The sequence below is a fragment of the Camarhynchus parvulus genome, chromosome 5, assembly GCF_901933205.1.
Source record: "Camarhynchus parvulus chromosome 5, STF_HiC, whole genome shotgun sequence".
In the NCBI taxonomy this organism is placed as follows: Eukaryota; Metazoa; Chordata; class Aves; order Passeriformes; family Thraupidae; genus Camarhynchus; species Camarhynchus parvulus.
Genome location: NC_044575.1, coordinates 10,467,596 through 10,482,189, shown reverse-complemented (window position 1 = coordinate 10,482,189; position 14,594 = coordinate 10,467,596). Strand labels below are relative to the sequence as shown.

Genomic DNA, 14,594 nt, shown 5'->3' with positions numbered 1-14,594 from the left:
CTTCCAGCAGATGCCAATCTTACCTGAGGTACTGAAGCTGCCTGATGTGGTTCTTCTTTGCCTGTTCTCTAGGTAATGTAACAGATGAGACCACAAAGCAGACTTTCCCTAAAATGAAAAAATATTCAAGAAATCACTACCAGCTGAATTTTTAAAAAAAGAAATTTAAAACATGATCGAAAGTAGCAGCCATGACAAAAAAACTTGCATTAAAGATGTTTCTCCCTATAAACTCAATGATAAAAACAAAAAAAAAAGACAAAAGTGGGAGGAGCTTGGGAGCTGTAAAGAGGTTGAGAAGGAAAAGCAAGAGTCAGACTACTGGGATCTAACGATTCTGGTAGCAGGAAAAAGTCAACAGAACTTCTTCCCTCTTAGTTCATTAACATGACAATAGAACATTCAAAGGCCTGTAAAACGCTGTGGAGTTTTAAATCTGAGGCTGTGACCTGTCCTGTGGGTCTCTCCCTGCCTCTCCAGAGTAAATGACAAGGGACACAGAGCCAGCCTGAGACACCCAAGCCAAGTCCTGCTTCCCTCAGGGTCATTCAGGGCTAAGGATAAATGCTGCTCATTTTTACAACCTCAAAAGATTCTCCTCAATTTCATCAGGCAAAGGATAATCACAAACACAGTAAGATACCCCAAAATATAAGCAGGACAGTGAAAGCTTATCAGTAAAAATACCCCAGTTCTACACACTGTAAAACCAACTTAAAAGTCAGAATTTGGGATGTAATATTTAGGCCAAGATAAATCCATCATATGATGTTAAAAGGTGCACCTTGCTCATTATGTTGCTTTCTTAAACCCCTGGTGGCTTAAAGCAGGGAGTGAGAAAATCTTTCACTGGGAAACTATAAAGATTCTTGGATTCATCATAAAATATTTCACATAATAAACCAAAAGCTTGCAAACCTGCAGAAAGGCAGCAGTCAGCAATCAGAGGCTCTCCAGCACATCAATTGGAATTACTGGCAGATAATTAGTATTACTTATCTTCCTAAAGTACTGTATTAACCTGAAATCCCAGTAAAGATCTAGCAATTCTGCATTCCAGAAAAGCTGTCATATTATGAGGCCGCATTTTTATTTACAGCTTTGTACAGAAAGAAGCCATGACTGCAAAGCAATAGTTGTCAATTCCACACTATCAATTTCATCTAAAATTATCTAAGTGCCTTCCCAGAAGTGCAGTAATGATAGTTCATTTTTAATTTTTTCTTTTTTTAACTATATTTAAAAATCTCTAACCATTTCCATCTTACATCAGCTCCCTGCAGCTGACATAATGAACTATTGACCACGAGGGATTATTCCAAAGTGGCACGCCTCCAGAAGAATAAATCCTAGACTGTCTGTAACATCTGTGATGACAGAAATCTATTAAAAATATGCATTCAGTGGTGAGGATTAAAAAAAGCCACTGTGTCTTGTGTGTACCTGACAGATCCAACATGGAAAGCCAAAAATGCAAGTCTTATTGTAAACAGACAAAGAAGAGCATGAAAATATCACCCAGCAAAGAGTTACATCCAGAACTGTGTTTTCTCCCAATAAACACACACATGCATACACAGTCTAGTGTTCAGCAACCAGCTGCCATGGCAAGGAGAACTGCAACAGATCACAGAAAGCAGCAACAAAGGTCCTGCAGCAAACTGATGCCAACAACCATGATGGATGTGAGGACTCATGCAGTGTCTGCCCGCTCCTCCAGCACCGTGGACCTCTCCTTTAACTTCACCAAATAGCAATGATGAGGCAAGCTGGATCTATAAGGGGAAGGAAGACAGCCTAAGGAAAGTAGTGGGATAGAGAATGGGCAAGGGAATAACCAAGGCCTTCTGAAAGTCCAGACTGCTTCAGCCATTAGATCCTGCATCACAACTGCCCTGCATCACTCGGGACAACGGAAGGCATGGATTCCCTTTGCATGTGGAAAAATCAGTAGGTAGCTAATGTAGGACTACTGGGTTCATCAGCAGGGAAGAGGTAGAAGCAGGGATGGGTGGAAGGAAAGCCATCCTCATTACTATGGTCAGTTCAGAAAGAAGAGTCTTCCTTGGCTCATTATCGAAAAATGAAATCAAATCGATGTACGAAACAGCAGGCTTTTGCATATTTCATAAAGGCCAGAGCACACAGAGAACTGGTGGTGCTCTTTTACTTTTGATTGTTTTAAACTGTGGATCATACTGTGAGATACACTGCACTTCCTCCATCAGGCCTCTATTCTATTCCACCACTCTATCTATTCCAGCATTCAGCACTGCTTGCCAACATCTGCAATCAATCCAAAGCATTAACCTTATGAAGGGTTGGCCGTCTGCTGCTCTGAAAGGCCCAAACCTGGGTTGAAGCAGAGTAAACTGATGCTCTGTCTTCTAAGACGAAAGCAGTACAGCTTCTATCCTAAGTGATATACAAGAGGGAAGGGAGAGAATCACAAGATAAATCTTCACATAGAAAACTGTTGTATAGTTTGAAGGAGAGCAGAGTTAAACACTGGTGTTTGGCTGCTGGGAACAGAGATACTGGATTACAGCTGGCTGGATTATGAACATATTCTTTAAAAAAAAAAAAGAAGTTGTAATCTTCTCCACCCTTGCTACTCCTTTGTACAAGGGAGGAGTAAAGTTGGTAAGGGCCCTCCAAACTCCATCTTGTCCCACAAGTGACTCCAAACAGAAGAGCAAAACAATTATTAATTTCACACAAAACCCCAACACTTCTAGCTAGTGATCTTGTAACCATAATTTAAGTACCCAGGAAGAACCAAAATAGCAAGACTGTTACTTTGAAGTACTAAATTATCCTTCAGGAAAGCAATTCCCCCATCCCACTGACAGCACTTTTAGGATAGGCTGCCTTGTAGTCTATGCCAACTTCATTAATAAAATTATTAAGAACACAGCAATAGTTGGGGTTTTATTAGCATCCTATTAAAGAAAACTACCAAAACCCACCACACCAAATGAAGACCCCAGGTAAAATGGAGAATCTTCCAAGAAGTCATCTGTGGAACACATCTACAGGTGCCCTTGCACATATCCCACAACATGGAGACACACAGGGGGTAGGAACTGACATAAAAAAGACTGCAGGACACACAAGTATTTTAACACTTCTACATACACACTAAAGGTGTCCTCTGGAAGCAGAGAGAGGAACAGCATAACACAGCTTCAGGAAAGTGTGCTCTGCAATGCACAGCAATATTTATTCCTCACCTGTTTGACTTGCAGACCATGGCTCCATATTCTTTCCAAGAGGTCACACAGACTGGCAATCAGGGTGTTCTCTTCCACTCCTGTGATATTTACTTCACCATGACCAAGCTCCACAGCTTCTCGACCCATTTTCTCAACCAACATCCTCTTAGTCTCCAAAAGACAAGGCAAAAGAAAGGTAAATCTCTTCCAGAAATTTCCGAGATCACTTACACTTTTTAAATGAGCAATAAGGAAGCACATGCTAACAAAGTTTTGGCAGAATAACTGGCTGTATATATATATATATTTCTGGCATTAGTGCAGATCTGCCCTTCATTAATCCCTGGCTTTCAAGCCAGGACAGCAGCAGTGCTCATCTTCTGTTTTTGTAAAAAAGGGTTTGCAAATGGGCACGTTATCCTCCACAGAGTGACCCCAACAAAGGGAACAGCAGGTCACACATTAACAGGCTGGATGCTCAGCAGCAAGGCCACAACACACAGATCTTGGGTACTTTGGTGACTACTGGATGCACTCCCCAAGAGCAGGACACTTTGTCCCCCCTCCTCTCAGGGCAGGTGAATGCACCCAAGTGTTTCTAAGCAGCACAGGTATGTCATTCCTGGGAGATGCTGCTGTGCCAGAAGGGCATTTGGATTAAAACAAACCCATTCTGGAGTGCACCTCTTGAGTTTCCCCATTCTCCTAAACTGTGCACAATTTCATACTGCCCACCAAAGCCTTCACCAGCTCCTGAAGTACAGTCTTCCAGCCACAATATATTAATCATACAGCCAACTGGAGGGGAAAAATGGTAAGGGAAGCAGTTCCACTCATCTCTTACAAATTTTTTCATCTTTGTTCTTATTCTTGACTCACTTTCAAATGAGGAATATTCCCTTAAGCACCTCTGCATAGTCTTGCTGGAGATTAAGAAGTGCAAGTTAGTCCCTGGCTGCTTCTCCCCCTCACTCCCTCTGGCAATTTCTCACTGTCACAGAGCCAAGTCCACCTTCAAAAACTTTCACCATCTATTGTGGCTCTATTAAGAGATGGGGATTATTTGGACAGTTCCATAAAGTGAAATCAGAAGTAGATGAACATATTAAATAGAGTTTTAGGAAAAGTTCTATATAATTACTGTAATACCCCCACTGACTTTAGGCAAGAATGTGTCTATTTCATATTTATTCTCTTTGCTGTATTTTTATAAACATTAACATTTGCTTCAGATTAGTATGTTGTCAAATATGTACTGGTGAAGCATGTCTACAAATTAATGCCACATTTCTTTGTTAAGTGCTTAAAAACATGCACCTCAAATGCAGTTGTGAGAAAAGCTGCTCTATTTTCCCTACAAGCCTCTCTTTTGGACTATTCCCTCCTGTTGAAATTGTACTGTCTCATTAGTTATAACTGAAATGTGCTATAATAGACTTGGGCAGCAGGATGGTAAAGACCCTTCAGAATATTCAATCTCTATCATAAATCTGCTCGATAAAGTCTCTGCTCCTTGCAGAATTTCTGAATACATTATCTCTTCATTAATTTCTCACCACCATGCAAAAATCCTTATAGGGATAAAGCAGAAACAAATGGCAGAAAAGTGGGGGGGTTTCAAACATCCTGGATACAAAATGGTCCAGAAAGGATGGACATGAGGTGCAGGATATGAGGTGCAGGAGGGCAGAATTATTCTCTGTATTACCTTATTTCTGCATTCCTTCAACAAGCCTTCTACAAACTTCCAGTTTGTTTGTGCAATTACTGATGGGGAGAGGTTAGAGAGCTTGGGCTGCCGGATGGTGCTACCCAGGTTCCTGGCTTCCTGGATGTATTTCTGCATTGGGGGAGAAAATGGACACAGACAAAAGTGCAAGTGAGACTACTTGGCTGAGAGAAAAAGGTAAATTTATCTTTATAACCCACACCTCTGGAGCGAGGAGGAAAGTATCTCCTCATTCAGAAAAGGCTCCTTTTTATATTCAGCATTATTTAGAGCTGAGACACTTAAACTGCTATTTCACCAGAGGTCAAAATCCCCATCTATATTGGCTACACAGTATTAGAACACACATTGCTGAATTACAAAAACACAATACAAACTGCCAAGGATATTCAGATGCATAGAGACTCAACTACTCCCTGCACCACTGCCAATTGTCTTTTTGTTTTTTTCATTTAAATGAAAATTTGCAAAAACTACCCAGACCAAGAGTATTCAAGTGGCAGACTGGTCTACATGAGGACTGCAAGAAAACTTTGCTCTTTCAGGAAGCAGCTGCAAAATGCAAATGATAGCAACATCTCAGCTGTGAACCAGCTGCATTTTTGAGGAAAATCATTTCCTGAACCCACTCTACTCAAAAGAGCTCTTCTGCTCCTATTACTGCCATCAGGGAGATGCCTTTGTTTTCACCCCAGAGACAAGAGTGATGTGACAAATATTTTGGAAGCCAGGTGATCACAGGTTGGTTGGGGAACAGCTAAATGAGAATTAGTGACAAAGTCCTGTACAGGCACTGATGGAATACTCAGGATTAGCACATATATCAAATTAAAAGGAAACCTCCCTAGCTTACATTGAAATAATGACCAACTGAAATGTCAGTGAATAGATCTGTCAGACACAACAAAGAGGGAAAACCCCATTTCTCCACTGGCCTTGCACTAAAGAGCTATGATACACACATTTAATTATGCATCTTTATCCAGAACTATGATTACAGTCATATTGTGCATTGGACATACCAGATAATGCTCTGACACAGATTTTATAGAGGGCATGAAGGGCCAATCATGCTGGTCCCAGTCTAAACACAACTGCAACTGAAGCTCTGACATGGAAAAGTCCAGGTGCTGGCAGGATAAGTTGGTAGCAAAAAGCCAAGCAGATGTAAAGTGAAAGTGGTAAGACATATGAAGTAATAAAAGCAAGCATGCAAAACAGAAAAGGAAAAGAGTGAAGACATAATACAATGCAGAACTCCCAAGCATTCAACATAAACATAAATTCGTAAGTAATGAATCTGAAAGGAAAAAAGAAAAGATGGTGTTAAATCAGTGGATTGGTGTAAACTCTGCCCTCCACTGGGCACAAATGTTTGCAAGTAAAAAGTCTCCATTGCACAGATTTTTGTTGGCTGCCACAAAGCTTCAATTAGTTTAAAACTCCCACTGTTGCAGTTTGACACCTCCTGCTCAGCCTGACTCCCAGTGTTCATCTCAAAGAGCTCCCTCCCCACTCTCCAATTTACTGTGCAGTCTGAGGTTCACCCAGAGAAGGGGGCAATGCTCAGTCCCCATTATGTTATCAGAGGTACAGCATAAACCCCTAAAACAGCAGCACCATTACCACTGGCTCTCAGTACCCCCAGCTGAGCATGAAGTTCAAAGTATTTATTCCTCAGATATTTTTTGCCTTTAGCAACAGAATAACTCCCTATAGGAAATGAACTTGTGAGGAATCAGGTAAAAAACAAAACAAACAAAACACCCCAGAGACCAGAGGTAGATTTTTGCCTTTGTAATTAGCTCAGAAGTTTACATGCTTTAACAATTGTGTTGTTTAGCACAGTAATGAGGTTAGAAATCAACTACTATTCATTTCTGTTACATCTAATAAAAAGCACTTTAGAGTTAGCTGAGCATATGGAACATGTCAAAGCCAGAAACTACTCGTAGAGGTTTTTTATTATGCAGACATTTTTCTGTTACATGGTTATGGATGACAGAGATGACACTATAATCAACAAAATTTTAACAAACCAGTAAGTAAATTCCGGCACTGAGTACACTAGGAAGACAATTAAATCCATCACTACCATAAAAGGATGAACTGAACAAACACACTTGAGTTTCAAAACACTATCCTAACAGACACAAGACTACTAAAATTCAAAACTAAGCTTTTCTAAGGCTATTTATTTCTAAGGGTATTTAACAAGGCAAGAGAATATTGTTTTCAGTGAACAACACACAAACAAAAGCAAAACTCTGGGGTTAGTAAACAAACAAAAAACCTCTAATATTTTGAGACAGTCTATTCTTCAAATTACCCATAAGTCAACACCTGGTGTAACAGTTTGCAGTCTGTACCATATGAATCAGAAACTGTACTGTAATTAGTTCACTTCACCCAGATCTTTCAAAACCACTTCAGCACAAAGAAAAACTGTGTCAGCTGTAGGAGCAGTGGTAAGAGACGTTCATCAGTTCAGAAGGTGGGTAAATCAGCATCAGACTGCACTGTGCAAAACCAGGCAGCCACAAACGTGACAGTCTGGGTGGGCTTCACACTCTCACCTTAGCAATGAGGCTGCCCCTCACTCTGTCACCTTAAGACTTTTATTATGGTCTACAGAAGACACTTAAGCCAAAAGGCAATGCTCCTGATTTAAAGATGAAATTAATCCCTCTCTAGAGGTGGTTATCCTTCCTCCATCAAATACACAAAAGAAACACAGGGTCACTAAGTTATTCAGAGATGGGAAATAGATGGTTGAACAGTATTAATTCCCCTCTTCCCAGTGATCCCCTTTAAAAGAAAGGAAAAAAAAACCCAACAGAACAATCTGAAATCATGTGATTATATTTTCAGAGAACTCTTCTATATGTGGGATGAAATAATTTTGTCCTGAGAAGGGGCAAAAATGACATAACTTTCATAATAAGAAAATTAAGTATTTTTGGTCTGCTACTTCATTTGTATTAAATACACTTAAGGGAGAGCAGACACGAGCTGCAAGTAACTGTCTAGACATTTCATAAAGGTTGCAGAGCATTTCTCAGGTCATTAGGAAAGCAAAAAAATCAGATCTCTAGAGCTGAGCAATTTTCACCTCTCTCTGGTCATTGTCCAGACGCAGGTGCTCCGTGTGCTGCTTCTGTCTGTCCTTGCGCCTCCACTGAGCAGGAGCATTCCTCTTTGTCCACCTACACGTGGGGAATAACATCAGCCAAGTGTCAGGAGGCAGGGCAAGGGCAGAGGCAATCAGAGGTTTCCACTTTATTCTATGCATTCTACACTTTGTGAACATGCTGACATCAGTTACATCAGCCAAAGCGCAGCTGCAAACACACACAAAGAATCTCTGGAATACTGGGCAACCAAAATGGTTTAGAATATTAGATCACATACATTTGCTCTGTATTTTTCCGTTTTTTTGTCACAATTCCAAGGACAATTTAAGTACTGCCCCTCCCCCTTCAAGGTTTTTATAAGAAAATATCCTAAAATATTTGCTAGTTCCTACATAAGATCAAATAAGGGGATCTGCTTTTATATTGACAATAATTGCAGTGACTCAAAGTACAAAAACTAGCATCTCAAACATAAGAGAGCTTTCTTCAGTAAATTCACTTCAAGAAGTCTATATTTAAAAAGGAAAAAAAAAAAACCAACACAAACCAGACATAGCAAAAACCCCACCCCACATCATCTGATCTGCCCCTACTTAAAAAAAACAACCCTAAAACTGACTTTGCTTTCTAAGATCTCTGCTTTAGTGCTGTTCTATAGGTCTTGCCAAGATTCAGCACCTGTTGCCTGAGCTTACTCACTTGTTGCTTGCTGGGCCAGTGGATAAAACGTCAAACTGAAGCTTAGGAAAAAATCCAAGCTCATATTTTCCTTGTCCGATTTTCATGTCCAGCAAGTGTGGGTGAACTGCAGTGTGATCTATTTTTGCCAGCCTTAATTCAATAGATTTCTCTGAAATAGTAAGAAGGTTAAATTTTTTAAGGTGTTTTAATCAGACATGTATCTATAATCACATATCTTCAATTAAAAGCAGATGTCAAATTAAAGAAAGAGGTAGAAGTTGCTTACTGATTTCAACAGGGACATTAGTACAAGAGTGTTTCTGACATCAAAGAATGCCACCAAAAGCAGAAAAATGTTTATCTTCTTAAGCTCAGACATCTTTCACACACCAAGCATGGAGGAAAACATCTGAGTTCTACTTTACATTAATTTCATCTCACATCTCAACATCACAGAAAGCATTTAGTCCCCCATTTAAGCTTTACACCTCTGCTATTTTGGTCTTATTTTTTTGAGGTTTCAAAGAATGAATCATTACTTAATCTAATGTCTACAACAACCAGCACTGACCAGTTGCACTAATTGTCAAGCAAGTGCCTCATGGTCCTTACCAGCCTCATCAATGGTTGTGCATTTCTGATACATAGATGTGCGCAGAGTCGGCGTCCTGACATTCAGCAGCCTGATTTTATCCACCCTGGAATCAAAAACTCTCAAAACAGGGTCTTTGTCATCTTCATCATGGCACATAATCTTATTGTCAATGAAGGAAGCAAACATTTGGGTCTCCAGGAATCTCGAGAGGAAAGGCAAGTAAGGTTCAGGCTGGTCAGACAAGAAAGAAGCCTAAGGGACAAGAAGAGATAAGAGTGTTTGGGAGTCTGCAAAGAGAGAGACACATCCACCAGAAGCACCAATTTTTCTGGTCAAGGATGTATGAGAGTGCTTTGGTGTCACATAAAGCCTGGGTTTATTACACACATCAATTCTATCCCCAGAACAGGCAGTCTGTATGAAATTTTCAGCATCAGGACAATCACCTACTGTAGAGCACAATAATTGATACACTGTGATTTTAGCATTTCCTTCATCTTCTAAAAATTTCAACAGGATCCCAGCAAACCACACCATCAGTACTGCAGGTGTGCATGTTTGCTACTTCTGGCTGGGCTCACAGCTTGTGAAATCAATGGGAATCTTTTCAAACAACTTGGGGGGAATCACACGAAAGTTTTAGCAGACAGTGCTGCAACAATCTTCACCCATGTGAGCTCTCTTGCTGCCAAATATCTCTAGCAAAGAAGACAGAGCAAAAATTTGAAGAACAGGGTCTTATATTTCTCTACAAAAGAGTTAGGAACACATTTGGTACACATGTACATAAGCATTATTTGGGATCGTGACTTTATTCATTAACATATTTGGCAATTCCTCTGGTTAAAAATCAAACAGTTTCCACTTGTAATATTTAATCTTAATGAGTAGGTTAGCCCTGAACTCAGGCTTTCTAAGCTATTTCTGCAAGAGCAAGCTGCATTTTTCTACAGTATTCTTAAAAGAGTATCTTTAGCTCTCTAAGTCTGTATTTGTATATACTTTTCCACACACTTTAGACATGACTTTTTTGGGAACACTGAAATTTAAAGAAGAAATAACCATTTTGACAGTATAGTTTTCCATTTGATGGCCCAATACACAAAGCCTTAAGTTTGAATACTGTTTTACCTCTTACATCGATGTACCTTTTTATTACAACTTACTTTATCAAAGTTTTGCATCTGTTCTCTGTTTGTAAACCAGGATTCCTTGTCCTGACTGGGCTGAATGACAAACACTTCATAATCTGCAAACATTTGTGTGAAGCGGTTGGCAAAAACTTCCCGAATCTGAATGTTCAACTGGTAAATCTTGAATTCTTCTTCATCACACTGAATTTTAAGATCCTTTTTGCTACTGGTCTCTTCTCGTACCTCCAGCTGAAAAAGTAAGGGAAAACACAAATAATTTGTATTGATGCTTTGTCAGGCATTCCAGGCATACAAGATTTTCATCTGCCATTCAGTTGGTACTCTTCAAGCCAACATTTCAATAGAGAAAAATAATTACTGTAAAGAGTAAAATCAAAAAAATCCAGACAGAAACCTTTGCCTAGAAAATTTCTCATAACAAACCAAAACTTACTTTAGTACTGTTTGCACTGGATATGTTTTAAATTTTAAAAGGATAAATAACAACCATATACATGTCCATGCATGCCACAGACTTAACTTCCTCTTATCCTTCAATCACCTGCACAGGCTTTTCAGAGGTTCTTACTACCCCTAAAAATTTGCATATTAGGCAAATCTATATCTGGTGTGAAAAAACTCTAGGTTTAGAACTGCTAAACACATACCAGCTTTCAAATGAAGTCAGAAATGCACAGTAACAAGAAGCTGTACATGGCTAGTAGCCAATTGCCTGTAGCCTAAGCCCTGAGCAGTGTAAATCACAATTTCCCACTACACACTTCAGAGTAATCTTTAAGAAAAGGCATTTTCAGTTAAGATGTGGGCTAAAATTTATGAAAAAAGGCAATATAATTAAGATATTCAATTCACAGGGAGAAAAAATCACCAACAGTGACAGTCTTCACTCCATTCCACAAAAGTTCAAAAAACTCCCAGGTCTTTCAGGTAGTATATTTTATGCACAAAAGGGTGCCATTTGTTTTTTGTTTCACAATTCTAATCACTCAAAAAATCCAGTCAGGATCACCAAATGCATGTCCACTCACTGGGAATCAGACACTCATGAACTCTACAACATTAACCAGAAAAAAGCATCATAGTAACCCCATGGCCAATATATTACATATAAGCAAAATAATACATATTCTACACAGAATGAAAAAGATATCTATAGAAACCAAGACTGGATGCAAACTTCAGCATTATCTAGATGTCAGTTTCAGCCACTTAATTCATTAAACAGTGGTGCCAATTTAGAATAAACCTTAAAACCAAGAATAAAAAAGGCAAAGCGCTATTTTTAAACACATTATCTTGATAAAGAAACACTTGGTGGATAGCTAAGGTTTTCCCAGATGCTGCAGGGTTAAATCCCATTCCCTCTCTCCCCCTAAGCTTGTCCTTGTCCCTATAGGTGCTCACAAGGTTTGAGAACATGAAGGAACAGAAAGTTCCTTCTAGTGAAGACAAACATACACCATCTCTGGACCATGACTTCAGCCCATCTGCCACTGCAGGACCAGAGAGGGTGCAGCTCATTTCATATCTTACCTTTTCCAGACTCACACCTGTTCTTTTAACAAGTGCTTGAAGTCTTGCAATAGTCTCATTTTCCTTTAGCAGCTCATAGGAATTCAGAGGTGATCCAGCTATGTTCCCATTTCTTTTATCAGAAACCAGATCACATGCTCTGAGGCTCTTCATCTTGGAGGCACTTTCACTGCAGTGCAGGTTTCCCTCAGGTGGAATTCCAAAAGCCATCAGAATCTCTGAAATTTCCTGAATGAACTCAAGTTTATTTGGAAACTGGGGTAGATCTTCTGGCAGCTCAATGAAATGGTTGTCTACATCCACAAAGCACAGGTTAGCCTGGGATTTAATTTAGAACAGGACACCATTACAGCATCACTAAGCACATTATTAATCTTTGGGATTTGTGCTTATTTAAAGATTCAAATACATTTGCATTTGTTTGGTTATTTTGTAAAACAGAGTTGCCCCAACCATAACTGAACTGGTTAGTTGGCTTTGAAGAATGTAACACAAGACTTACATTTCCAGGTCTTTTAAGGAGGTAACTGAGAAAGAAGAATAATTTTACAGACATTTACTATGTACAAAATAGATTATAACATAAATTAGGTACAGATGTGTGATTTTTTCATACATGTACAGGTAAATTTTAACTACAGGATAGATGCAATTCTATTTTATACATGTTTGTATAAAAGCAGGTGACTGCCTGTTGTTTAGATTATCAGTGCATTTCTCTAAAAGATTTAGCAAATTTCAATCTAAAAGATGTGCTGATACTGCAGAAGTGCAATGAAGTTATCTTCTCTTTTTCTGTAAGCAACAAAAGGCAATTGCCTGACAACTAAGGCAATTCTTTGAATGAGCAAGTTTGTTTCCAAGGGGAAAAATGAAATGAACTAGTTTCCATTCTGTTTTTCTGTTCCTATCTCCAACTCATTTACCATCAAAAAAGACAAAGGTGAGAGGGGAAAAAAAAAAGAAAAACCACCTTTGTGGCTTCCACAGCAAGATCAAAAGAAGCTCTGCATCTTTCAAGGTTTACCTCACTCTTTATTTGGCAAGGAGGGAGGTTCCCCTTTTGGCTTCTGCATTGCAACATCAAATGGGTTCAAGACATTACATAACTACACACATCACAGCAAGAACCCCAGTCATGTGTGAAACCTGCCTGGAAAGTTAAGAACAGAGAAGTAACTTTGCTCTTCTCTGGAAGCATTTCAGTTTCTCTTCCCTGCAGAATCAACATGGACCGCCACTGTTCTGTTTAACCTTCACTATACAAAATATTTCACTCAGATTGTGGGGTACTTCCAACCTAACTGCATTGCATCATTCTAGGAGCCACCCCTGAATTCAGGCCTCACTACAGCTTGGCAGCAAAAGCACTTTTCAGGTCTGTGAGAACTGACATATCTCGAGTTGCTTCCTGTGATTCGGTAAGTGCAGGAGGATGGAAACACCACCACAATTTAATTGGAAAGAAATAATTAGAAAATATCAACCTCACATGGAATGAATGGTGAGTGATCCCAGAAATCAGAGCTACAAGGAGTTCTGGTAAGAATTTCTGTGGGACTGACCATAGGTAGACTAGAATAAGCTGTGCCTGATGAGACCTGCTGCTTTAAGTAAACTTATGAAAATATAGATTTAGTACTTGTGACAGGTTTCTATAGAACAGTGGGTGTCAACTCTCCTTAAAACACAAATATCTTATTGAGCTTCAACATTTAAACTGAAAAAAGAATTCTTAAAGCAGAACTCCACTGGACATACTACACTAGCTTGTACAGCACTAGTCCAGTTCATGCCCTGCTACAATATTACCCATAGTTACAAAGGAAAGCATAAATCCAGTTCTCTATTTCCTAAATGTTCTAACATTTCAATATGGAGATTGATTTCTTATGCTCAAAGGAAAGCATATAAAACAATTTGATATCTCTTATATAGATCCTTTACTGGAAATTAAATCACAAATTGAATTACGTGTTGCAAAGGAATCCAAGGTCAATAAAGAGAATTAACACATTGATTCTCAAACAGTTTCTAGTGCATCTTAGGAAGTTTTTATGCAGGGCAGGTGTGATTGCTGAAATTCCCCTTATATCAGCACTGCTCCAAGGCAGCATCTGAAGCAAGCACCTGAACTGAGGAGCTTCAAGGCTCCCACTGTACCCATGGTTCTGTGACAATCAGAAGTCAAATCAGCTGCTATTTGTCAGAAACACTGCAAGCACTTCAAGACAGGAGAGAAATAAAGCTTTGAAACCAGGCACAATGCCTACCAATCAGTGCTGAGGGAGAAACAAAAAGCATTGAATTTGCCTCAAGCAGTCTGCAAAATGGCAAGACAGACTCAATAAGAAACTCTTCAAACAGTTTAATTGTATTACTTCCTTTTACAACTTTCTTTAATTGATGCCATTCAACTTTCCTTCCTTTTTGGATCAGATTCTGCAGAAAACATCACCCTTGCTTAATAAGCTTGGTTGTACCCACAAAGCACTTGGCCAAAAAGAAATCAAACATTAACCTTACCCATGCAGAAATCCTAATCCTCACACC

The 14,594-nt window shown here is 39.3% G+C and overlaps 1 protein-coding gene across 3 annotated transcripts in view; it reads right to left on the bottom strand.

Annotated features, from left to right (window-relative positions):
- Window positions 1-14,594, bottom strand: part of DENND5A (DENN domain containing 5A) — a 65,153-nt gene that overhangs the window by 16,384 nt on the left and 34,175 nt on the right. For 2 of the 3 annotated variants that reach the window (XM_030948678.1, XM_030948679.1), the window contains 8 exons: window positions 12,042-12,359; window positions 10,521-10,736; window positions 9,372-9,606; window positions 8,778-8,928; window positions 8,057-8,150; window positions 4,924-5,055; window positions 3,234-3,386; window positions 24-108 (listed from right to left, as the gene is read on the bottom strand). In XM_030948678.1, the coding sequence (XP_030804538.1) occupies window positions 24-108; window positions 3,234-3,386; window positions 4,924-5,055; window positions 8,057-8,150; window positions 8,778-8,928; window positions 9,372-9,606; window positions 10,521-10,736; window positions 12,042-12,359 (1,384 nt within the window). Of the gene's footprint in view, window positions 1-23; window positions 109-2,310; window positions 2,416-3,233; window positions 3,387-4,923; window positions 5,056-8,056; window positions 8,151-8,777; window positions 8,929-9,371; window positions 9,607-10,520; window positions 10,737-12,041; window positions 12,360-14,594 lie in introns of all 3 variants that reach the window. The other variant, XM_030948680.1, reaches the window with a different exon arrangement.